The 26,413-nt window shown below is 47.6% G+C and overlaps 1 protein-coding gene across 4 annotated transcripts in view; it reads right to left on the bottom strand.

Annotated features, from left to right (window-relative positions):
- Nucleotides 1-2,599: 2,599 nt before the first annotated feature.
- The window catches only part of Hipk2 (homeodomain interacting protein kinase 2), a 124,779-nt gene continuing 100,965 nt past the window's right edge, over nucleotides 2,600-26,413 (bottom strand). For all 4 annotated transcript variants that reach the window (XM_010631673.2, XM_033764505.1, XM_019208570.1 and 1 more), the window contains exons 11-14: nucleotides 25,746-26,027; nucleotides 14,178-14,419; nucleotides 8,954-9,114; nucleotides 2,600-8,392 (exon numbers count right to left, since the gene is read on the bottom strand). In XM_010631673.2, the coding sequence (XP_010629975.1) occupies nucleotides 7,928-8,392; nucleotides 8,954-9,114; nucleotides 14,178-14,419; nucleotides 25,746-26,027 (1,150 nt within the window). In that variant the 3' untranslated portion in view covers nucleotides 2,600-7,927. The remainder of the gene's footprint in view (nucleotides 8,393-8,953; nucleotides 9,115-14,177; nucleotides 14,420-25,745; nucleotides 26,028-26,413) is intronic.

Here is a 26,413-nt window from a genome sequence, read left to right as displayed (position 1 = left end):
AAAAAAAAAAAAAAAAAAAAAAAAAAAAATCAATGGACCAGGGATCAGTTTCTGCTGTCTCTTCCAAGGTGTCAGAGGCCTGCAGACAGGCATGGATCCGACACGGCGTGAGACCCCAGCTCTCGCCGGGTGGGGTCTGACCCTTCCCACTCCATCCCGACTTCCTTTCACATTCTCTCAAGCTCACCTGGAAACTGGCATTATGGAGGGAAATGCACACACTGGGCTACAGGACAGTACAGGTAGAACAAATTTGCCTTGGGGAGACACGGCCTCCTCCTACAGAGGCAATCACTGGGGTTTGGAGATGTCAGTTACAAACAGAATTTTTTTTAAAAAGTACCAGTTTAAATGTAAACTATAAAACACTATCACTATAAAACGTAGCCAGAAATATGCTTAAGTATCCATAGTCAATTACTTCGTTTACTTGTTTAAAGTGAGACTCTCTCGCTATCTCAGAAGGCTAACAACATTTTACAGTAGCTAAGAACACGTATGCCGCACGTGTGTGTGTGCCCTGGAACATCACATTTGATTATAACATGCAGAGAATCACCTCTTCCTCAGTTTAATTTCTCTGAAGATGAACTATTGTCAGAATTCACTTAAGCAACGACAACCAGGGTGTGCATTAATCATTTTCAGCCCACATAGAATTCAGTCTTTTAAATCTCAAGATCAAGCTGGCTACATGATTTCAAAAAAGGCTAAAACCAGGATGAATGCCCACGTTTGAGGTAATTATTGCCATTTTAGGTCACAGTTTGTGTAAGATAATGTATCTAAAACCTTCTAAAAATAATCCTTGGTTGTTCTGTCAGAATTCCAGAACACCTAGCGACACCAACCAGGATCTCAGATTCTAACGAGCTGGGTTTGCTTCCAATGGAGTCAACGCTCTAAGGGGGTTACCTAAGAATTTAGGCAAATAAGCCCGGAGCCAGTCAACAAAGTTTTTAAAAGAAAAAATAAGCAATAAACAAGAAACCCAACCCAAACAACTGAGTAGATACTTCATAGCACATGATAGTTAATAAAAAATCTAGTCCTACAGCATTTCTCAAGTCTTGTTGCCTTTCAACCAAAATAAAAATACATCTGCATCACTACTAATCTCATATCAGGGCCAGAGAGCCCTCTTCCTTAATTTCTGAAAGCTGGTTCATTTTTCTGTTTATACAATTGTTGCTTTCCGTTTCTTGAAGAAGGGTTATCTGTCTTGAAAGAAAATTTAACTGTATTCCTCTTTCTAAAAGCCATCTTGTTTTCTTTTTTTTTTCCTCTTTTGTTTTTTACAGAAAGAAAAAAGTTCCCAAACATCAGACCTACACACGGTATTTACAAATTTGGTGTGAACCCTGCCTCTGGTTCCGTCCAGAGCTGAAGAGTGGATCTGTTACAGAGACCAGAGCCATTGTGATATTTATCAAGTGCAGTAAAAAATAGTATTTTGAAAAAAATATATACCTTTAGTATTGCCTTTCTAGAGTTAAGTATAAGCAAGAAAATTATTTTTTTTTAAAAGAAGAGAAGAATACTTTTTCCCCTTCACTCTCCTAAGAGTGTTATAGCAGCATTACTAAAGCTAGTTGGTTTGCTGGAAAGAAATCTAAAAGGAATTCTAGGAATCAAAGGAAACTCCCCAGAGATTTTTCTTTAAAGTCAAACTAATTCTGCCCCTCTGCCTGCATCTGATTCAGGCTCTTTTTGCACAGAGTGACATTCCTTAAAGCCTTTCTTTTCAACAGACACACTGCAGACAGCTGAGGCTGGTGGCTGCGTGCTGAGTTCTGGAGCCTGGCAGACTCAGGTGCAAGCCCTACACATCAGATGTCTCTCCTAAAAAGGGACTGATATTGCTGCCTGACAGGGTTAATGTGAAGATGAAGTAAGACAACCAGTGAGTGATTCTGGGCAGCGTTTGGCACACAGGAAATGGGAGTGTTGCTAAATGGGTCATCAGATGGGGCCACTTACTGCTATGGAAAAAAGTGAAACAAAATCACACCTCAGTAAAGTCCTGATTAACAAAAAATGACTAGAAACTTGGGGATTCTGGACCACCACTGTATTTTTTAAAACATGCCACACACAATCAGCTGGCTCATCTGCCAAGGGTGTGAATGTGTGTGTGGTTGTGATGGCACAATGAGATGAACTTCTAAGTGGCTTGGCATGGGGTCTGTGATACTGAAAGCATTCAGCAAGTGCTGTCCTTATTTAAGAGATATTGCTAGTTTGAATAAAGAGGCAGTGCATGTAATGTCTGGTAGGGCTCTGAGATGAGGGGCTCTTGAAGGCTTGTGGGAGTCGAGCTGGGGGCTCAGGAGGCCCTGTGTGCTGGGGTTCTGTGACAGGGCCACTTCTCTGTAAACTCTCATGAAGTCTGAAGGGAAGGACCAGCCTGGAGCTCTCTCCTGATCTTCCAGAAGCTGTCCGGAAGATTTGAAAAAGCTCTGGTGTGCCAAAAGCCTTCAGGAGGTTTCTTCTGCATTTAAATCCCATTTGCCAGGTTCCAGTCTCCAATGGCCAGACGATTTGACTAAGTCCAATGTGGAGATGAGAAAGAGTCCTGAGGCACGAGTGGTGGCACACCGTCACCTGAGCCAGTCTGTTTGCTGCAGTCATGTGTGACGGTGTGGGACCTCTGTCTTCCACATAGCAGCAGCATGTAGGGTCACTCCTCCTCCTCTCCAAGATGAGTGTTTTAAAATAAATGTAACAAAAAAATTTTTAAAAAAGGGCAGAAAGGAAAGAGAAAGACAAATGGAACTGTGTCACTGATGATGTCATTACTGCCCAGAAAGGAGCAAGAGGGATGTCATGTTCTCATCTCTAAAGGTGTCTTTGAGAAGGTTTCTTTGGCTATAGAAAGGAACAGTTTTGCTTCCCTTTCCAATTTGGTGAGGACATCACTGACCTGCTCAATTTTGAGGTTTTCCCTTTAAAAATCTGTCCAATACCAGATAGAAGACACAAATGGGAAAAGAAGCCTGTGTGTCCCAGGGCTGGAATGTGTTGTGGCAAACAGCTCCTGCTAGCCAGGCCGGGCCTGCCAATAAACCTTTGGCTCTCTGTAAGAGCTTTCTCTGCTAGTTGAGGGCACTGAGCTATTTTCTTCTGTTTTCTGTCCTAGTGGTTCTTTGGCAGGCCAGCTGGAGCAGCTGTCCCCTATTTTACTTGCCCTTGGCCAGACAATGGTGGGGACCTGTGTCCTTCTAGCAACTGTGAACAACAGCAACACTTCCTGAAGCCTCCTCGTCTCCACGCTCTGGTTTCCAAGAACGTTTGCACTCCTCACTCAACACACACTCACGTGACCCAATTCCTCCTCCTCGAGCTTGTTTCAAAATGAGTGTCTGCAACTCCTGAGACTGAGTCAAGGGACATCATCCCATCAGGTGCGCCCAGCTCCCCTTTCCAACCTTCTGTCCGACACAGTGGCATTTGGGCAGGCTGGGTGCTCCAGGATGGGAGCACAGCTCAGCTAGCTTCCACACCCCACAGAGACCCAGCCACCAAGGAGGCATGACAAGTCCATGCAGCCCAGGAGGCAAACGGAAATGGCCGTTCGCTCCAGCCTCCTTCCTCCTTTGAATTTGCCGACCACTCGCTGTGCCCCACAGTGCTAACTGGCATTGACACTGGACTCACCCATCATAGCCTGCTCACCCCTTTCCCTTAGAAATGTCCCAAACTAAGCAGAGACATGGGTGCCAATGCCCAGACATGTCAGTGAGAACCAGCACACAGAAGCAAGTTGACTTCAGCTTCATAAGGCTCCAACCAGATGCCTCTCCCCGACCTGTCCTTGCCAACTTCTCCTTGCTCAGGACCATTTTCTTCCCTGAGGAAGGATAGAACCCATCCAAGACTAGAGATGTGCTGGGGGACTTGGGGTCTGAATAGGGAGGCAGTTGTCTCTCCACTGAGAGCTTGGTCCAGGGAAGGCAGCTTCGGCGAGGGGACCCAGTGCTGAGCACCTGGTGGGGATCTGGGCAAGGGTGTGAATGAGCACACTGGGATCTTGTGTGGCTTCTGACATGACAGCTCTGCTCAGGATTAGAAGAGGGTGTGAAGCGAGGGCTGGGGTGGGCACAAACATCTGGCAAATGGCCACTGCCCAACAACTCATTTCTGCTCACAGAAGCTGCCCATGTCAAATCTTTCTTCACATAGGCTGATAGTCTCTGGGCTTGGTAGGCAGCCCATAGACATCCATCACCCACAGTGTGGGTACCAAGGGACCATCAGAACCTGAGGGGCTGGCCACATGGCCCTGCTGTGGCTATTTGCCAATGAAGAGGGGGTGTGGCATGCATAATCTGGGCGGCTGCTGGACCTTGCAGAAGGCTCTCCGCTTCCTCCTTACTCCGACACCCCTTTCTGGCTCAGTGAACTGCATGCTGGATGTGTTTCTATGGGGAGTGGGGAGGGTACATGGAGGGGAGTGGGGCTGAAACATCCTGGGGAGGTACTGGTGCCCATCACTCTTACTCCAGCTTCCCGTGACCAGTGGCTTCGAGGAGGGGCACAAGCCATACTCTGGGAAAAGGGGAATGTTTTGCAAAGGGGTTGGGTCAGCTCTGGGAAGAGAAGGGCTTTTGTGGCTCATGTATCAGATGCAAGGAAAGCTGAGCGTGATCATCAGATTTCAGATGCACAGGAGAGCATTGGGAGAGGTGCTGTGTAAGGATTCAATAGTCTAAGGGGTGCACCAGCAGCCCCAAACCCACAAGCTGCCTCCTCAGGCTCTAAGTCCCTGGAAATCTAGGGACATACACTGATAGTGATATTGCCCAGACCCCAGGCTGGACTGCAGAGAAAGGTCATGACTTTGTTTTATGGTGAGTCTTTCATGATGGCCATTTGTAGAATAGAGATGACAGGAATAATTTTCCTAAATCCTGGGTCTTTCCTCTTTGTTTGACAAAATTGGACATCTGTGTGTCCCTCCAGTCTACTCAGACATAATATTGTAAGTTCAAATATTAAAGGGAAACACAAAGATGCTTGGAATAAGTGCATTTAAAACCCTGACTAAAATAGCAACAGGATGAAGATAGTAATAATTACAATGGCAATGACAAGAATAAAGTAATCAGCATGATAATATTAACATTCTGAGCAGCACGGAACTTTTATTCCTGTCTGGGAGGAGAAAAGGAAAGAAAATTTCAGGAGAACGAGTTAAGAAGCTTCCACTTAGAGACAAAAGGAAATGAGAACTTTTAGGTCATCTTTCCCCTAAGAGAACAGATCTATAGAGGCTGGAACTGCACTGTTCTGCAGGCCAGCGTGCTGCCCAGGATGGCAAAGTGAGGCTGCTGAGCCGATGCTGCGACTCAGTGAGATGCCAGGGAACACTGCTGCCACCTGGCTGCCCAAAGGTCTGTGGCAGACAAGTCTTCCAGGCTGGCGTGGCTTAGGGAGGGCTCCCTCATTCTCTCTGAACCACCCAGCTTCCCAGTCTCGGGCCAGGCACCGCCACACCTCCAGCTGATGCTGGTACTGATCATGGTGAGGAGAGTGACTCCCTGCTGCAGGATGTCACTACTCTGTCTCTGTGTCCCTGCGGTCCCACCACAGTGTGCCCAGCTTTTTGCAGGTCGTGCTGTCCTTCCTTTTGGCCCAAGGCCTGCCCTAAGCCACTTCCAGTTTTTGGGGACTTGTTTCTTTATAAAGTAAAGATTTATTGTTGGGGTGGGGAAGTTTCCAGAGTTCTTTCACAGCTAAGAGCTAAGTCATAGCTTCGCTAATGGAGGCAATTGACATCGCTGCGAAAACCCTTTCACAGTAGATCACTCATGGGGAGGAGGTGAAGGAAGGGAGGAAGAGGACAGGCGGCTGGTTGGAAGATCTCTGTGCACTGGGAACTTGACTGAGAGGTGGGTTAGGACTCCGTGTCAGGGCCAATCAGAGCCATCCTTTGAAGCCCATCCCTGCCCACAGAGCTTCTCTAGTGCCCCCCAGCTTCAGAGTTGTCCACACTTGAGTGGCAGGAACTACTCCCCACCTGCCCCACTGCCTGCAGTGTTCAAAGCCTGAGAAAACTTTCAGAGGTGTCAGAAGAATGAAGTGGGCACAGGGCTGACTTGGCGATTTCACTATCTGTGAGCATTTTCCCAAGTGCAGTGGAGAAGCCCTGGTCACCCTTACCAGCTTCCCTCCAGTCTTCTGCCTACAAGACCCTTCAAATACCAAAGCCTAAACTGTCTTGGGCAGATCTGGGCAACGTGAGGGAGGAATTCAACAGGAACAGATCGGTGGTTCTCTTCAGAAAAGGCCCCTCTCTGCAGTGCTGGTGGGAGAAAAAGTGTGGCATGGTTCTGAGAATACTAGGCTTCTTATGGAAGGGAGGGACAGGTGGCCCTGGGGTCAGACACCTGGCCTCCAAGCCTCTCCACAGATGGCCATAGGAAGCTGTGCTGGGCCAGAAGCCACTGCCTGGCAAAGCCAATATCCCTAAACTTTAGGTCCCACACATGGCAGAGCTGGGGAATGGGTGGGCGAGGGTGAAGGGTGGGGCATCTCTGCCCCAAAGGAAACTCAACAAAAACCATCTCTGTCATCAGAGATGCTCATTGTCATCTGGCTCCCACATAACTCTCAAGATCCTTGAATTCTCACGGTCCTGCCGGCTTCCCTGACATCCTGCTTGCAAAGAGCGCAAGAAAGACAACAGCATGAAACAAGGAGAAAAAACCAAACCAAAAACCAAAGAACTGAAAATCCAACAAAAAAAGGAAAGACTCGAGTAAAATGTTACCACAGCGCAACAGAAGAGTGAGGCAGCCGCTGACAAGTGCAGCCGCTGCTGTGAACCAGTGGAAGTAAACCCTCACACGCGTCTGTCTGTCGTTCGGTAAGGCACTAGGAGGGAATGGTGTAAAATCAAGACTGAGGGCTGTGACGGCGGTGCCAAGGGACACAGGGGAGGCGGCACCCGCGCTCACACCCACACGTGCTCGCTCGCTTGCTCACCTGGACCACCACATTGGTTACATGCCTATGCTATCCCATTTTTTTGTGCAATTACATAGGAATAGTCTATTGGTATCACTGGAGTTGAACACAAGGTAGAAAACAAGGGCGCGAGTGCTACATTCTACTAGGGTGTCATTGACGACCACTAGCCCTACGCTATGTGACTAGGGGTTGATTCGAAGAGAAAATCTTCGGGGGCGGGGACTAAAGTTTGCAACACACATTATTAATGACATCTGAGGAATAACATTGCTTAGGGATTTCTCCAGAGTGCTCGGAAAGAGAAAACCAGCCCCCCTCCCAGGGGGTTCCCCATTAGTTTGGCTGTTCCCCGCTACTCCTGACAAATGCACCAGAATTGGGTCCCCCAGACCAAACCCCGTGCATCAGCCTGATTTCAACCATGGCCTGATACCCTGGAATGGTGTTGGCCCTTTAGAGTTCTGGAAAAATCCCTAATTCTCCTATTAAATTCATTAAAAATCTATTGGACTCCCCATCAGGTGTCCCTGACAGCAAATTCTTCAATGTCACTTGCTGCCATATGAAAATAATCTTTGAAAAGTTCATAGATAAAGTTCTTCAAAAACTGGGGCCCCTCGCTCCTGGGATCTTCCTGTGGCTCTCTTCTCCTCCTTTCCAGTTTGGTGTGGAATGGGTTCATGAGCTGTGTTTTTCTGTTACTGATGTTTTAATTTTTTTTCCTTTTTCTTTAAAATAAAAAGCATAGATTTTTTTCCCCCCTCCTCAATCCCTTCCTTTCAAAACGTTCTCTTCTCTGTTCTAAGTCCTCCCACTTCCTGGTTCAAGTTTCTCTGAGCCCTGTACCTGCCCTTCCCACCCACCCCATTTGCATTGCTTGTGTGTGGCACCTTCAGTGTGAGGCAGCTCCTGGGGTGGCTGGTGCCTCCTCCTCCCTCCCTGCCCCCTCCAGTGTTTATATGTAAGGGTACTGGTTGACCTTGGCGGGGCTCAGTGGGTATCCAGTGTAGACGGTGGAGGCTGGCGAGGCGCTGATGTAGGTCTGGTGGGCAAACTGGGCTGGATACTGACTTGGGTGGATGGTGGGTGAGGGCAGCACCCGAGGGCCCATGCTCACGGGGACCTGGTGGACGATGCTGGCCGGGTAGGCAGTGTGCTGCACAGTGTGGCGCGCCGAGCCTTGGGAGGCCACCAGGTGAGCCACGGTGCCGGTGGAGCCCAGAGCGGTGGGCGCTGTGTAGGTGTAGAGGTGCGGCTGTGTGGGGAGGTGGGCAGCGGCGGCGGCCAGGTGGGGGTGGACGGTGCCATGGCTGGGGCTGTTGTGCGGGAAGGAATATGGGGCCTGGGCCATGGTGGGAGTGATGTAGGCCTGCTGCCGTCGGTGGCTCCCAGTGCGGTCTGCGGCCATGTGCTGTTGAGCCTGCAAAGGACAAACAGTGAAAGGTGCTGTGTTAGGGGCTGGGCCCTCGAGGGAGGATGGAGAGGAAGAAGAGATGCTAGACAAAGATACTTCCCCCTCCTGTGCAGACACTAGGAAACATTTTTCCTTGGTCTGCTGTCTCCTTCCCTGCAGCAGGGCAGTGATGGCCAGGGCAAATGGGCAGGACATCCATCTACCCTTTGCAGGGACCTCCTATTTGTAAGCTCTGGGACCATGGTGCCCACTTCCCCATGCATGTTCTAAGGGGAAAGAAGCTGCCCAGAGTCACTCTGCTCTGGGACCTTCACTTTTTTTTTTGGAGACAGGGTCTCACTCGGTAGTTCAAGCTGCCTTGAACTCACTGTGTATCCCCAGGGTGGCCTTGAGTTCAGTGATCCTCTTGCCTTAGCCTCCCACATGGTGGGATCACAGGTGTGCGTTACCAGATCTGGCATTCTGGGACATTCCTGATGCTGCCTGGTGGTGGGCAAGGGCCTGCACTGTGACCCTTGGTACAGGTGAAGAACAGGGGCTGAGGCAATCTGTGTGGGTCAGGCTTACCTGGCTGAGGTTGAGGGGCTGCTGCTGCTGGAAATGGGCACCTGGCCGCTGCTGCCGGTAGGCAATGGCTCCTGATGAGCTCCCTGAAGAGTGACCGCTGGTGGAAGTCACATTGCTGGAGGACTTGGACTTGTAGGAGGAGGAGTGGTGACTGGTGTTGACTGTGGTGGGAGGAAGGACAGATGACAGATCAGTGACCACTCCTATGTTCCCCTCCAGGAACAGTGGCCTTCTGGGACATGTGCCCAAGACTGCCCAGCATAAGTCAGCCCGGCCTCTGGACCCAGTCGGTATCTTGTCTACTCTCTATATTGGCAGCTGGGTTCTACTCGCTCCCTCAGTTGGGGATGGGGTGGGGTGTAGGGGCTGCAAATGCAGGACCAGGAGCAAAGGTAAAGGGAACAGGTATAGGGGAGGCAAGGAAAGCCAGAGGCCCAGTCGGCCCTCATGTGGGTCTTCCCAGGTGGTGCCACTAGTGGCATCTGGGAGATGGCCACTGCCAGGTCCCCTCACGGATGGCTATGAGGACCAGATGCAACTGTGCCTGCAGTGGCATCTACTGAGCAACCAGGACAAGCAGCAGAAGCTAAGTTGGCCCTGTGGGAGATACTAGGCCGGGCCTTGCCCTGGGCAGGATGAGGCTAATTTGCCCAGGAGACAGCTCTGGGAGGTGCACGTGGCCAAACATGACACCTGTCTCTTCCATACTGTTGACAAGGAGGCCATGCAGACTCAGTGAATGCTGGCCAGTGGGCGGCCACACCCTAAGATAAATGAGGCACTGGCCTAGCAGCTCCAGGTGGGAATCTTCGTCCTAACAAGTTTCAGGATTTGACACTGCTAGCTGGGGAGCCACACCCTGGGCAGCCAGGGTTTGAGAAACGAGGCAGGCTGTACTTCAGGCCAGGTGCTCGCCCAGGTGCCTGGCAAACAGCAGCCAAGGAGTCTTTAAAGAGGTGGCTGGCTCTTTTTCTTCAGTACTGGGGTTGAGTCCAGGGCCTTCACACTGGGCTACATCCTCAGTCATTTTTTATTTTGAGACAGGGTCTTTCTAAATTACTAAGCTGCCCAGGCTGGACTAGAACTTGTGATCCTCCTGCCTCAGCCCCCAGAAGTCAGGGATCACAGGTGTGAACCATCACATGCAGCAAGCTGGCAGCCTTAATCCAACAAGAAATATTTTCTGAGCTCCTGCTGTGTGCCAGGCACTGGGAGTACGTACCACCTGGGACAGATCAGGTAAGTGGGAATAAAGAGGATCATCACAGATAGTTGAGAGGCTGAGGCAGCAGGATTAAGCAGGTGAAGGTGCTGGTGGGTGGCATGAGCAGGACCAGGAGGGCAGGGAACTAGTACAGAGTGATCTTCCCTCACCTGGATCTGGGGGAGCCTGCCGTGCTGGGAGTGGTTGGTGCTCATGTGGGCTTTTGGCAGAGGCCAGGGCACAGCCAGGCAGGCAGGACCATTACTGTCTTGCCAGTCCCCTGAGCTTCCTATATTCCAGTTCTTCCATGGGAGGGCGTGGCCTAACACTTCAAGGCTCTCAATAAATACTTGAGCAGAACCCCAAAGAAATGCACTGAGCAGCATGGGCCAGAGCCCCTTCATTCAACAAAAGCACAGCACCCCTACAGCAAGAGCAACATGCAGATGCACATGCACGAGTTGCTTTAGGTGAAGGGCTGCGCAGGGGCCTAGGCAAGGAGCCCAGGAACGAAAAGGTTCCAGATGCCTTCTGCACTTTGGCTCAGATGCCAGCAGGAACAGAGGAAAGACTTGCAGACTTGTGTTGTGTAGTTTAGAAACCACATCACAGCAAGGATGGCTTCCACTCCTTACAGGAAGGGTAAAGGAGAAAACATCTCTGGAGGCAGGACAGGCAGGAGGCTCCCACAAGCAAGGCAGGTCAGCCAGGACAGTACCAGCCCAGGGCTTGGCTGGGGGCCGGCTGGCTTCCTGGGGACAACTGTCCCTGCTGAGTGAGGCAGGTGCAGAGGCAAAGGCCAAACTGATTCTAATCTAAGAATAAGACCAAGGAAGCCTTTGACCGAGGGACGAGGAAAAGGCCGCGTGTTAAGCAAAAGGCAATGGGTTCCCTCATTTCCATTGGCCCACGTTTACCTGAGCACTTCCTGTGTTCTGTCCCCTGGTCAGTAATTTGTTTTTCTCCATTAGGTTTCTGAAATATGACTAAAATACAGATCTATGTCTTATGCTGTTTGGAAGTAAGAATTCAGGATATATATATATATTGGGGTATATATATATATATATATATTGGGGTCTCTGAAGCTTGGGCAAAAATAAAAGCCTATCATCACCCTCTCAGTGAGGTATTCCATGGCAGCTGGCATGAAACTTGATTCTGGTCATTTATGGGGTAACATTAGTACACAAGATAAGGCCCTTGATTGAACTGGGTTGGGTCAATTCTATGACAAATCCCAAAGCAATGAAATCAAATCAAAGATGAAAAGCCTGAGGCTGGGGCAGGCAACAAAAGATGCTAATTGTTGATAAAGACAGGTTCCAGGAGAAGGACAACGGGAATTGGAAATCCAGAGACAGGGTAATAACATGAGTTGAAGGCAGAGGGTTCCTTCTCCCTGCTGCTCCACTGGCGAGGGAGGTAGTTACCAGAGGCCACGAATCTGACTATGCACTAGCATCCCGCATTCCTACCTACACACTGTGTGAGAGTTCCTCCACTGGGTGCTGGAGCATACTTTTCTGCTCTGCAGCAGTGAAGGGAGCTTGCTCCCTGGGCCCAGCCATGGATCAATCACCTCTTTGCTTCCACCTTTGGGGCATTTCATGACCACTCTGTGAGAGGAAGGAATATGGAGCTCGAAGGGGTGACAGCCTGAAGCTGCAAAGGATATAGTTAGACAGAGCCTGACATTCCACCAGCTACTGTCATTGCATGCCAGGAGGTTGGGACTGGGTCAGAGGTTGGGATCGGTAGTGATTCCTCCCACAGGCTGGACATGGCTGATGCTGAGGTTGGCCTCCTGTGTGGATCCGAGGACTAGAAAGGAGCACCCTGGACACCTCTGGATATGCCTGGCCCAGCCATCCTGGAAGAGCTGCTCTTTCATTGCCTTCCTGTGCTGAGTAGGGAGAGTGCTCAGAGCATAGAAGAACTTGGTCATAGGGCTCTGGGTCAACTAGCCACACTTTCCACACCTGCATTTTTTTCACCTGGGGAACCAGGAGGGTGTGAAGGCAGCTCCCAAGAGCAGGTGTCTGGCCTTCAGCAGCCCAGCCCTGGCCTGCCTGAAACTTGACTGCTGAACTTTCCCTCAGACTTGCATCCTTCTAATGAATTCTTGAGCCAGTCTGGTTTGTTCTCCTGCCTTCCAGAAGAACCTCAGCTCCCCCTAGAGGACTTGGGAGCCACAGGAGGGACAGGTCTTTGCAAAGACAGGTATCTACCTTGACTAACCTCAGTGGGATTGGGAAGCCTCTGAGCTCCTGGATGTGGGGGCTCTAGGCAGGTGGCTTAAATGATGTACCTTGGCCTGGATGGGCTTCTGAGCAGCAGCAAGCTGGGGAGAGAACTTCCCTGGTTTCCCAAGCTAGGCTAACTGTGAGGAACATTGAGGGCTGGCGGAAGGTGCAGGTACAGCCCCAGTGTGGAGCCATCCTGCCCACTCTCCCACCCACACAGCACAGTGGCATTTTCGTCTCCCAAGTCCTGAGTAAGCTGTGTCTAAAGCCCCAGTCTTTTTGCACACAGTATCTGGAGAGCTGCACAATGATCTAGTATACAACACAACAGAAATCAGGTCTTGGGGAAAAAAAAGGGTGCTGGTTTAAAACAAAGTAGGGGATGTCTAAGCCACTGCTCTATGTAGTCTTGTGTCCTGCAGTCAATGACTTGGTGCGTCTCACAGGAGACCCCTTGGTGACTGTAACAGGATGCTATTTCCTGGGAGGGTTTTGGATACAGATGTCCCCATGGCCTTGAGGAAGCCAGCTTTGCTTGTGTTTCCTCAGAGGTGCTGGGCTAGGGCTCCAGCCTGGCTCCCTGGCTTCAGCTTCCTAGAAGCTGGCAGTCAGTACAGCGGGGGACCTGTTAGCCAGATACATGCCCTGGCACTGTTGTGCGCCCATTTCCAGTGCAGGTAAGGATTTCTCCTTGCAGGATCAGCTGACCCCAGGGGAGAAACAGGGTGGGATCCTGCATGGAGTGGCTTGGCTGTCCACACCTACTTCTCAACCAGGGCACCGTGTACCCTAGGCAGGACTACCTGCCTACTGTGTTGTGAGCACTGACTCTGAAGTCCAGGCTGCTCAGAGCCCATATGGTCTCCACAGACTCTGAGGCCAGGCCAGGCTGTGGACATGAAGCAGATTATGCAGGGTGCTGGGCTGGCTGGGTTTAATGAACATTTTTCCTAGGAAAGGGAGCAGGCTACTTACAGAGTCAGGGCAAGAGCTCTGACAGGAGGGCCACCTGGGCCACCTTGGGTTACAATGGGGATGCTGAAGGAGAAAGAAGCTTGAAGCTGCTTGTTTCCCTTTCAAGCAGGGTCTCTTGGTGCCAAAGCAGTGCCATCACAGGTGTTGTCCTAGGCCAGAAAAGTCCCCACAAATGCTGTTCTGAGTCTTACTTTGCACCCTGGGTGGCAGCAGTGGAACAGCCTATCCCTCCCAGGCTTGACGTATGCTGACCACTCAGGAAGATCCCATTTCCTGAGGCAACTTCCAGTGACAGACTTGGGGGGTCTCTTCTGAGGAACATAGCTTCTCACATCTAGACAAATCTTAGCATTACGTGCCTTCCCCTCTAAATAGTGCCATCGTCAAGGGGCTGCTTGGCTGCAGTTGTAACAGAATGTGGCAGAAAAGCAGAACATGTAGATATGTTTTGGGTTAATCTCCAAATTTGCTCACTGTGAGTGAGAAACACTGAATAGATGCTACTAAATAAATCCAAGGTGTGCTGGGCATGGTGCACACCTGCAACTTCAGCATTTTAGAGGCCGAGGCAGGAGGATCATGAGATGGAAACCATCCTGGGATAGTGAGTTCAAGACTGACCTGAACTACATAGTGAGACCCTCTCTCAAATAAAAAAAGAATTCTACCTTGGTTACTTGCACAAAGTCTTATATAAGAATTACCTGCAATAATTAGGCACTTTCTATTTTTCTGGTCCTCACATTTCTAGTAGCAGAAAATAAGAAAAGCAGTCTTGAGAGAGATGGTCCTCCATTACCTGGCCCCAGGCTGTCACATTCCACCAGTACTTCACTGGCCTGGGTTTTCAGTGGGGGCACGATGATGGTTCGGGGGTTGCCATGATTCTCCAGCCCCCCTTTGGTGTCAAAGGTGTTGGTAGTGGTGTGCCCAGTGCGCTGCTGCACAGAGTAAGGGCTGGTGTTGCTGGAGGAGTCGGAGTACGGAGAGTCGTGGACTGTGACACAGCTGATGACATTTTTCCTTTGCTTGGAGACAGTGCTGTGAAGGTAGAGGGAGAAGCCAGACTGGTGAGAAGGCCATTTTGGAGAACTTGTGTGTGAAAAGCTCCCTGCTTCTGCTGAGCTATGTGGCAACCTGCCTTGGACCACTGGAAGGGGACATAGGTGCATGGTTAGAGGACCTTGGTTAGAAGAACACTGATGCTAGAAGGGAAGTGGTTATAAGCTTAGGCAGGGGCTGTGTGGATAGGGAAAGCTTAGGAAGAAAGGAGTGGGATGTGAACGAATCAGGATGCAGCTGGAGGGAAGGGGCAACAAGAGAGGCTCTGACACTCTCTGCCAGCTCTTTGCCTTGTGTGCAGGCCACCAGGGACCTCTGGGAATCCCAGCCCTCCTGTGCCTTGCCTGGTACTTGGGCCTAGAACAGCACCACTTCAGGGCCTGGCAGAAAGGTCCTGCATGCTGATGCCACAAAGACCTTCAGCTGCTACCAGGAATTCATCCAGGGTGGCTCTTGACCTGAACCTTCTTTTCAGATATTTATGTTAGTGTGGTTATTTTGGGAATCAATCCTGTCTGCCTCCCAGCTGCTGGGATGACAGATGTAGACTTTTTGCTTATTGTACAAGGTTTTAAAAATGGATACCCTTCTATTTTTGTATATTGGTCATTTACTTTTAAGAAATAACAACTGCCTAAGCAAGCTGGTCAGTTTCCTACTCATTCGCCAAGGGCAGAAGCTGGCACAGAGCCTATAGACTCCCCAGGACCTTGTGAGGGGTCGTGGCTCACATGATGGAGCCACATCAGGGCTTCTGAGAGATGTCTAACACCTAAGGGGCAGAAGAGAAAGGGGAAGCCTGGCAGAAGGATATGTGGAAGAACAGAGCAAGGCTATGAGAGACTGGAGGTGCTGGTGGGATGAAGGCCACGGGAGGCCCGGCCCTGCTTCTGATACCCAGCACCACTGCCATGTGGGCATCCTCTGGTATACCATCCTCTGGTTCAGGCAGAAGGTTCCTCACTGGGCCTGAGTAAGAGCACATGAATAGCCAGATGTCTAACTCTAGCCTGGGATGGTGACAGGGTCTCAGGTGGCTATTCAATCTCTCATGGTCAGTAACATGTGCGTAATAACAGTACCTATGTCACAGACTGTTCTGATAACTAAGTGAGAAAAACAAGTTAAGTGCTTTGACTAGTGCATGACACACAGCACCGTTAAGTATGCCATAAATGTTAGCTACTATGATTCAAATTCAATACTCTAATTCAAAAATGCAAAATTCCAAGTACTCAAAAATCCAAAACTTTTTTTTTTTGGTACCAAGGATCGAATTTTGATCCTTGTGCTTGCGAGGCAGGTGGTGGAACCACTGAGCTAAGTCCCTGGCCCCCAAAACTTTTTGATTGCTGACATAATGTCATAAATGGAAAATTCTACACCTGACCTCATAAACAGGTCACAATCAAAACGTAAGCACCCTAAAAAATACTGCATAAAGTTTCCTTCAGACCATGTGCATATGATGTGTACGAAACATAAGTAAATTTCACACTTAGACTTGTTTCCCATCCTCAAGGTAGCTTATTATGGGCATATAAACATTCTAAAATCTGAAAAAACCCTGTAAAATCCAAAACACTTCTGGCCCCAAGCATTCTGGATAAAGAATGCTCAATCTGTACCATAACCAACTGTGCTACCTTATTGAACATGTAAAAACAGGTTTGCAGAAAAGCTATCTAGGCAGGAGAATTTTATCTGGGTAAGGACTTGCTGCAAAAGTTTCTTCTTTTGTACTCTGTGCATAAGCCAGAAGATGCTATGAAAGATAATTACAAATCACCAAGTATCCCAGAGAGCTACACTACTGGTAGGTGCTGCAGGGAATACCTGCACAGAGAAATACAATACACATCTCTGCCCTTGAGAAGATTAAAATCTCAGTGGGAGACTGTATAACAACATGACAAGTTAAATAGTGAAAGCTTTAAAATAACCAGTTAAAAAGAATAATAGATGTCACAAAGCATTCCATGATTAGCTGTCAAATGAGTCATACAGATAATTGTTAAGAACCCAAAGAAGGTGAAGAATGAACTGCTTGCATATATTTACAGCTCATGTTAACTTAGATGAAATAAATGTTAATTAATGAAGCCCCACATCTCTCACTTATAAATGCAAAAAAGCCCATATGCTTGCTTCTCAAAAAGCTGAGACACAGAGCTACTATATGACCCAGCAATTCCATTCCTAGGGATGAAATCAGAGACTCAAGCAGGTACTTTCTGGTATATCAATGTTCACAGCAGCATTAACCACAACAGTCGAAAGGTGGAAACAGTCTAAGCAGCCACCCACACAGGAATGCGTGAATAATGTGGTGGCTACTATCTAGTCTAATACCTGGCACAATACAGAAGGGCCCAGAAACCATCAATGGAAATAAGCCAGAAACGAATATGGTATGAAATATCTTCTAGGTGAATTCATACAGACAGAATATAGGCTGGAGGGCAGAGGGAAAAGGGGGGTTACTGGTAATGGATATAGAATTTTTAATGGTTGGGGTGATAGAAAAGTTTTAGAAATCAATAGTAGGACTATACAACATTATGAATATAATTAATGTCAACTGAATTGTACACTTAAAATGGTTAAAATGGCAAACTTTATGTCATATATTTTACCATAATCTCAAAAATGAATATACAAAATGCCACTGAATGATGGGGAAATTATACAGCACATGAATGATACCTCAATTTTAAAAAGCCCACAGGCTCGTTCAGAAACAGAAAACAAATGGGATTTAGTCTCAGGTGCTTGGAGCTGCACAGCTGCAGCACAACTGGCTCTAGATACCTGGCTGGGGGTGGCTCAGAGAGGGCACAGGAGTTAGAAAGTGGGGCTCTAGGCAAGGTCCCTGAGTCTAAAAGGGATCTGACAACAGTAAGACATGTGGGAAGCTGAACATAAGGAGGAAGGGGAGTTGCCTTAAAAAAGACAAGGTCCAGGGACACTGCAGCTGTTTCCTGTGGTGAGCAGGTACAGGGAAAGGACCAGCTATGAGCACAGCTGTGTGATGGGCCACTGCTGAAGGGGAGCCTTCCTAACCCTCTCACGGGGCCATGGCTCCATGCAGCTCCTGGTCCCAGGTCATAGTGCACAGCGGCTCCTCAGCCTTCTCAAGAACATGCATCCTGTTGCAGGTACACGTTCTGAGGGTGGTGCTCTAGTCCTAGCTCTGTGGTCCTTTTACTGTGTGACCCTGGACAGCAGGCTGGGTAACCTGTAACACCCAGCCAGTAACAAATAACCAACCTGAAACCTATTAGAACAGAGCGATTACTTGCAGCAGTAATGGATCCATTGTGAGGGTCCCTTAGCAGTTTTAAGATAGTTAAAATAGCATTTGATCCACTACTCATTTGGAAAGAAAACAGATGTTTTTAGTAAGTGTATCTCACAGGTAAACCTAGGCCTGGCCAATTCCTACAGCTCATACTTCATTTGGTTCCGAGTAGTTAAAAAAATGAGCAAGTTAAATGAGCAAAACATACAACACCAATTTTGATCAAAATGTAACCTGATCTCAAATACAAATTGGGCTCATTTGGAATCCTTGCCTCAAATTCAGAAATTGTGGAGAAACCAGCTTAGATGGAAATTTCTGAAGGTACAATGGGGTTGCTTCGTGAATCAAGTCAGTACACTGTCACTGAAGAATAGCTTTACAGTTTGGTCTAGATGACTAGTGGGAATTTAATGCCAGTTGCTCAATGGAAACCCAAGTGATAATGAGTCCATCCACCCATCAGAGGCTGAAGAGTCCTGAAGGTCAGTTTCATGTCAGTGTCTTGTTATGCACTAAGATGTTGAGGACCTTCATAAACTGTTCATAGCTGTTCATAGCTTGTAGCTGAGAATACCCTCTGCTGAACGAGCAAATATGAACAACAGGACTTAATGTTACTTACCCAACTCTTTGGATTTGCATATGACTGGTGTGGGAAAGGTGAATTATTTTTGATGGCTCTGCTTCTTATCTCTTCTACTGGTAGAAATCTCTGTGCTCTACACACTATATGCAAATTAGAGAACAGTAGAAAGCTGCTAAATGAGTCACTTTAGAAAGGAGCACATAGTTGAGATTGCTACTGCAATTTTTAAAGCTCATATGTTGAGACTATTGGGATTCATCTATTATTGTATCTTATTATTATTGATAGCTTATCAATCCTGTTATGAGTTGGTTAATGGAAGCAAAAGAGACAGTGATAGGAGTGGAATGAGAAATATTTGCAAAAATGGTCTTGACAGACATCACTTCTGAATACAGAGCTAAGCTGCAAGAGCTCATGACTGTATTGTGTTGTCATGGCAATAGATGATTTTCATCATTTTAAGATGATGAAGCAAGGAGCTAAGAAGGAAAGAAATCAGCCCCAATGGAGAAAACAATGCCAGAGGATCAGATACAAACCCATATCCCGCTTCCCTGCAGGGTCCTGTCTGGAATGTGTTTCTGATTTCTACTGCTAACCCCAATCAATTTCACCCTTCAAGACCAAGGTCAAACCTCATCTCCTCCAATAAACTTTCCATGACCTCTTTTACTCCTGACTCCGTGGTGAAAAATGACACATACATGAAAACTACTACTCTTCTCTTACCGTGAGACTGGCTACCAAGTATGGGTGATGTTTATTGGAGTGTTCAAAGTGCTGCATACATATTATTGCCTTCAGTCCTTACATCAGAACTATGCAGTAAAATAATTAATTACTTTCACTTTTAAAGATAACAAACTGCAGACATGGAAAGCTCAGGCTATGGCCAGCAACACAGGTTGAGTAAGGAGCAGAGTCAGGACTGAGCCCAGCACCCTCATGCTTAGCTACAATGCTACCCTGCCTTGTCCCTCCCAGGTGAGGCACCCGGCAAATACTGCATCCCCCAGACCAGAAACATGTGGTGGATTACTTTTAACCTGCTCTTCATTTGAAGAGAGGGACTAGAAGTCAATGTCGCCGGCCACTGGGCTCCTTCTGATGTTCTATGGAGATCTTGATTAAAGCATTAGTGATTCAAATCAAAGAAAAAACCCCTTCCTTTTAGTATGGTGCATACATTCCATTTAAATCATATCATCTGCCTATTTATATCTGTGTGTATACTCACACGTATCACCATCATGGTCTCTCTTGACGTGACTCCGGAGAGATCAGAAATAAGGTCTCTTCTTTCCTCTCCTTCCCCTCACCCACTTCTCTCCCTCTCCTTCTCTCTGTCTCTCTCCCAGCCCAGGAGCCTGATCCATCTCTCCCTGTTCCACTGGGTCTATCCAGGGAGCACTCTGCCCTCAAGTCTCCAGCTTCTCCTTTCTCTGCACTGTGGAGGGCAGTAAGCATCAGTGTGGCCTTGCAATTTGCCAAGGCACTGGACAGCGGCTGGAGATGGGCAGTGAGACAATGTGTTGCTTCTTCCAAATGCAGCCCCTGGGCCCCTGCCCACTGGATGCTGTGAATGGATCCCCACAGGGGATGCAGGGAAGCCAGCAGGACCAAGTGTTTTCCAGCACTAGAAACAAGTGAGTGTCTAAAACATTTTAGGAGCACGGTAGGCAAAAATGGAAGTTAACTATTTTGGATTGACTTTTTTTAATCAGCAATAGTGTGCGTGCGTGCGTGCGTGTGTGTGTGTGACCGCTCTGGATATTAATTTTTTGGGCCAGTATTTATTTTCCACCCTCCTTTCTTTTTTTTCTTTCTCCCTTTCCCCTCCCTCCCTCCCTTCCTTTTCTCTCTATACTCAGGGATTTGCACTGAACTATATTCCCAGCCCTTTTACTTTTAACTTTTTTGTTATTATTATTATTATTTTGGTTTTTTGAGACAGGGTCTCACTATGTAGATGAGACTGACCTGGAACTCACTATGTAGCCCAGGCTGGTCTCGAACTCACAGCAATCCTCCTGCCTCAGCCTCCCAAGTGCTGGGATTACAGGTGTGTGCCACCACACCCAGCTTGTTATTGTTTTTTGAGGCAGGGTCTCACTATGTAGTCCAGGCTGCCTTCAAACTCATGGTGATCCTCCTGCCTCAGTCTCCAGAATGCTGGGATTATAGGCGTGTGCCATATGCATGGCCCCTCTTTTTTATTTTGAGACAGGGTCTCACTACATTGCTAAATTGCCAGGATGAGCTTTAACTTGTGATCTTCCTGCCTCAGTCTCCCAGGGTGCTATGTCTCCAAGACCAACTCAAGTCAGTCTTAAGCAGCAGGTTATCACTTTCCTGACTATACCTTAACTATAATAATTTCTCTACGTTTTCAATTTAATACAAAGAAGGAAACACTACAGGTAAAAACAAACATTTTTCTACCCAGTACTATATTGGGGACTGAGCTCAGGGACTCACACGGAGCTACATTCCAACACCTTTTCGCTTTTTAAAATTTTGAAACTGGGTTTTGCCAAGTAGCCCAGGCTGGACTTGAACTTGTGATCTTCCTGCTTCAGCCTCCCTAGCAGCTGGGGTTATAGGCATGTCTTACCATGGCTTCAATTTTTAAAAATATACAAAGTTTAAGAGTGATGCAAGTAACTTTTTCTATCTAGAAGTGCCATAATATCTGGAGTGCCATTTATGCACCAATTTTTTTTTTCTCCCTTCCTTTCTCTTTTCTTTTTTGGTACTGGGGATTGAACTCAGGACCTTGTGCTTGTGCGGCAGAAGTGGTGCCACTGAGCTAAATCCCTGGCCCCTTTCTTTTTTTCAGCAAAAATGCACCAATTTTCTTAGAGTTGACATTTTGGGCCACATGGGCTGTAAGTCTGAGTAGCGGCTTGCACAGGTGAAGTGAAGCATGGAACGCAACAGTGCCCTGTGATCTGAACAAAACATCTTGCCTTCCAGAGCTGCCCTAGTATAAGTGAATGAAAAATGGAGCCAGACAAAGCAATTTCCAGATGACTGGCTGAAATGCACTGCTTTGATTACACAATTAAAAATGCTCCTCTTGCCCAGAAGTTGTATGCCATGGGCCCCGAGAGACAGTTTGGACACAAGGCCAAGCTGGCATGAGGGTCTGCTGAGTAAGACACCTGTGCAATACATGTCCAGGGAGAATCCAGGGAAGAAGAGATGGTTTAGTCAGTATGTGTGGATAGTCCAATGCTTCTTGAGTCAAAGCCATCTATAAATACTTAAAATAAGACCATTTCTACCACTTTGCCTTAGGGCATAAAGAAAAAATGCTCAGGTTTTTTTCTGTCTTTAAGCCAGTTCTCTAGCCATGGTTAACAGTGACTCATTGAAAGAAAGAAGTCCACTGGCTCTTCTTTGACTGCCCACTTACTAAAACCTTGGCTAAGAATTGAAAGTGCTAATTTGGGCATGGTGGTGTGCACCTATAATCCCAGCACTTGGAGGCTGAGGTGGGAGGATTGCCCTGAGTTTCAGGGCAGCCTGAACTAAGACCCTATCTCAAAAAAAAAAAAAAAAAAAAAAAAAAAAGATTTGAAAGTGCTGATTCTGTTGCATGCCTGGCACCCAGGGAAGGCTCTTGCACAACGGTCTGGACTCCTCAGAACCCTGGCTCTGCTCTCTGCGCATGTTGGGTAACACTAGGGCACAGTGGAGACTTCAGGAGGGGACAAAACAGAATTTATTATTTGTATTTCTTTTTTTGTTTATTTGCTTAAGATAAGGTCTTGATACATAGTTCAGGCTGGCCTTGAGCTCATAAGTGATTCTCCTGCCTCAGCCTCTCAAGTGCTGGGATTACAGGTTTGCTATAGGTCTGACTGAAGAGAAACCACTTTTTTTTTCTGGTTTCTTGAGATAGGGTCTCACTATGTAGTTGAGACTGACTTGGAACTCACTATGTAGCCCAGGCTGGTCTCGAACTCAGAGTACCTCAGCCTCCACGGTGCTGGGATTACAGGTGTGCGCCACCATGCCCAGTGAAACCACTTATTTTTGCCAGTTATATTTGCTATTTCTTTAATGGCGTGGCACCTGAATACTAGTTCTGCTATTCAAAGTGGGAATAGAAATGGTGGCCTTCGTTTGATGACTGTTTGCTAGCATTCCCCTCTTTAGTTTCCCCACTCTTGGTCTCCCTCCTATATGCCCTATAATTCTCCTTCCAAGTGGGAGCTGTGACCATCCATCTGCTCTGGCAATTACGGGTACCACATAATTGGTTGGGAATAATGATTTTATCTTGATATTCTTTTAATAATTTTAGCCATGTCCTCTAGTCTTGGAGACTTAGTGGGTTTTCCTTCATCTGTCTCAAGCTGCTAAGAGGCATAGTGGTGGTAGAGGTATTGTCACCCTTGTGAGTGCCACTGGCCCTGGACTCTCCAGCTGCCATGCTGGGGCTGAGCCACAGGAGGGGGATTAACCAGCCTTTTAGGCAAACTTGTACTGGGAGCTGGAAATGCCAGAACTGGGTAAATAGCAAAGGGGAAATGGGGGCAGGGATGGGACAGGACACAGAGATCACAATCAAGATGCTCATAGCACAGGAGGAATCAGGCTGGGGACGAGAGTGGTTATGGTTAAAAAGGGAAGGTCTCCATTGTCCAGCTAAACCCAGAAGGGCAAGGGAAGCTGCCAGATGGACAGTGTTCACGCAGTCCCCTTTGGCCACATTTGGGGTTTCACCTTTGTTTCCCAGGACTGATCTTTCCCTTGAGTCCCTCGGCCCACCCTCCCCTTAGAGGAGGAAACCTGTCAGCCCCCTTTCCATGCCAAGAAACTTTCCTCCATGGGACCTGCTTTCTCTTGGACAAGGTGACGATTCCTGTTCCCCTACCTCTGGGGCTGTGTTCCCTTAACCTCCTTGCTTGGATTTGCAACCCCACCTCTTCTACTGCTTGTCCACGTTAGAAAGTCCCCTCTTGGGGACTGTGATGCAGTTCTGGGGCTCTGCCGTGCGTTACAACGATTTATTTGCCTTACTGTGCTTATTACCTCATTCCTTGTGGGGACAGAGACTGTCTCCCTTATTTATGTAACATCTGCCAGGCCAGCACAATATCTTACACTGGTGGGGCCAATAAATATTTACTATGCTCAATTTTATGATAATTCTGATTTCTAAGAACAGGTAATCATATTTCCCTGCACTTTTTTTCTCATTCCTAAATAGAGGCACAATAATGTGGTCATAATTACAAATGATCTGTCTATAAATAAGACAGCTGCTGGCTTCTCTTTTATCCCTCACAGACATAAAAATATTTCCAACCTCATTGGTTCCTAAACCATTTTCTAGGGCAGCTGCTATTGGTCTCTTCAGAAAACATTACTATCACATCCATGAGCTGCCCATCACGATGCTGAGCCCCTTCCCATCACTTTCTGGTCAGTCTGCAGCTCTCCACTGGGCAGATATCTCTAATACATTTTGTCCATCTTGCTCATACACCTTGAACTATACAATGCTAAGGGACTGAGCAGCCCAGTGCCATCGTTTGTGGTGTCCCTCACGTGTCATCTGCTCATGGGCTGTGGTCTGCCCTCCTGCTCTGAGTCGTTTACATCAAGGTCCTCACAAGCTTCCAGCACTTCAGTTCTGCTTCTTCTTCAGGCTGCTGGGGAACAGGCGCGTGATGACCTTTGCATCCACTCTCAGCCCTGTCTGCTGACTTACTGTCGAAGAGATGGCTCTTGTTGCCCTTGTCCTCAGACACACTGTTTGATTCTCTCCTGGGCACTTATCGTCAAAGTTCGTGTCAACTCAAATCTTAGACTTCAAAAATGATATCCCAATCTAGTTGATTGATAGATTTTTTTTAAACTACTTTTGCTTTTTGTTTTTCCTTCAGTTACTGCAAAATTTTTGAGCCCTTCTCATGACCAGTGCTGCCAGAGCCCAGCTGGGGGCCAGAAGGGCTTTTCTCCTTGTGAAGGGACCATGCAGCCCACAGTTTTCCTGGGGTGTGTGGGGGTAGGGGTTGGGATGAGACACTAGGGATCTGGAACACTGACTCAGGTTGGGGCTGTGATCAAAAAGGAAGTAAGGATAGTCCTGGAATCAGGACATGGGGGTAGTGTAAAGCAATAGTGGTCTGTCAATGTGTGCCTGGTCCCACTGACCTAGTATCCCCTCTGGTACCCAGCAAATGGCAGGACAAGAAAAACTTCACTATGTCTTTCTCTGAAATATACTGAAGAACAGGCCATGCCATTCAAGAGGAAAAGATACTTGAGTGAGACACACACTAGGCCTATAATGAAAAAACATTAAAAACAAAACAAAACAAACCCCCCCCAAAAAAAAACAAAATGAAAAAACAGCCCCTGAACTTCATTATAAAGATTCGAAGGGATGCTCTGTGTAATAACAGGTTTAATGGGAATGTGTGAATCAGTCTATCTATACCTTTGGCAAAGATTACAAGCTTAAGAATTTATTATCTAATCAAAAGGTCTTGTGATTGCTAATTATCTACATTATATCCAATCAGCAACTAATAATTTGGGGCAAGTTGTCAATGCCGAGCTTTGCACCAGTTGTGGATGCACAGTGATTGGTAGCTCTGGGCTCAGGAGTGGCTGGCCTCCTTCCCAGGTCCTTGGTCCCTTTAGGTCTGTTGCCAGCAGAGCAGGCTTATGGGACTTGTGGTTCTGTAAGGTCCCTGGAGTGCAGAAGACCCCAGGTCCCTTGGGCTTCACCACCTGAGCTGAGCAGCCCAAGCAGAAAGCATTTTTTGTCGGCGTCTGGCTGCAAAGCATAGAAAAAGAGGCTCTGATGCCAGGGTTAATAGTCTTGAAAATATAATAAACATTTCTTCCCTCTTCCCAGGAAGCACACAGAGAGTAAAATGAATTATTACTACTTAGGAATAAACAGTAATACTCTCTGGATGAAGAGCCAACTGGCAGTATGAAAGAGTGGGTTTATCAGACACAGGGAAATTTCTGATTAATTGGACAATTACTTCAAATTCTGAGTGAGCCAAAGCAGTGTTAGAGAAATCTCCTGACCAAGTGGGAATGAATTCAATAGCCTGAGGCAGAGATTTTTGAGCTTACAGAAGTTGAAATACACTGGCTTTCTATGCCTGACTTTTATGGTCGTACATTTCTCAACTCTAAAAGGGCTATAACTATTTTTCAAGACTAAAGTGATTTCACATTATTTTGGTTTAAATAATATGGAAATCTGTTGATATTCTCTTGAAATAAGGATATAAGAAATAATGGATCCAAATTCTAGTGGTTGGCAGAGAGGGATAATTAATTATGTTTGATAATGGTAAATGGCTCAGGTCCATGGACCATGGCCTTGGTCAGGGAACTGGCAACACATGGAGGTCACCAGCACACCACCTCACCTGGTGGGGGCGTGTTTCTGCTCCTCCTCCTCATCCGTGTCACTGCTGATAGTGATGACACTGACTGTAGGGCTGGGGGTGTCGGGGATGACAATCGTCTGCCGCTGCCGCTCCCGGGTGGTGCTGGAGGCCATGTCACCCCACCCGCAGGTGACAGAGGCACTGCAGGCCGGGCTGCTGTGCACCATGGCACAGCGTGGGGGGGTGTTCTCCTTGACACGTTTGGATCGCTGCGGGGAACTGAGGGCCTGTGAAGATGACACTTCACAGGTGGAGACGTTTCTGAAATGACAAAAGCACAAGCACTTAAAGAAGAAGGTGGGTTAGCAACTCTTTCCTAGCAGCCAAGCTATAGAGGAATAGCAGTTTTGCCCAAGTTCCACGAGAACAATGTCTGAGGCCCAAGCCAACTGGACCCCATCCAACAGCAGAACAGTGGCCACCAGGAGAGCTTCAGCTAGTCTCTGTGCAGGGATTGCAGATGGGCCCGGTTGCCAGCTCCCAGGACACTGGTCTTGCAAGGTGGATGTCCTGAACAGAATGCTCTCATCGTCAGGATGAAGGTCCTATTCTCTAGGCTCCATCCATTAAGAGTCCTCATGCATTGTTTTGGGGACCCTAAGAGAAGTGGTGTTTGCCATATGAAGCTTTAGTTTCCTTGCTAATGG

Source organism: Fukomys damarensis, unplaced genomic scaffold (assembly GCF_012274545.1).
Source record: "Fukomys damarensis isolate Sample0158 unplaced genomic scaffold, DMR_v1.0_HiC HiC_scaffold_16, whole genome shotgun sequence".
Lineage (NCBI taxonomy): Eukaryota > Metazoa > Chordata > Mammalia > Rodentia > Bathyergidae > Fukomys > Fukomys damarensis.
This window is presented reverse-complemented; position numbering and strand designations above follow the sequence as displayed.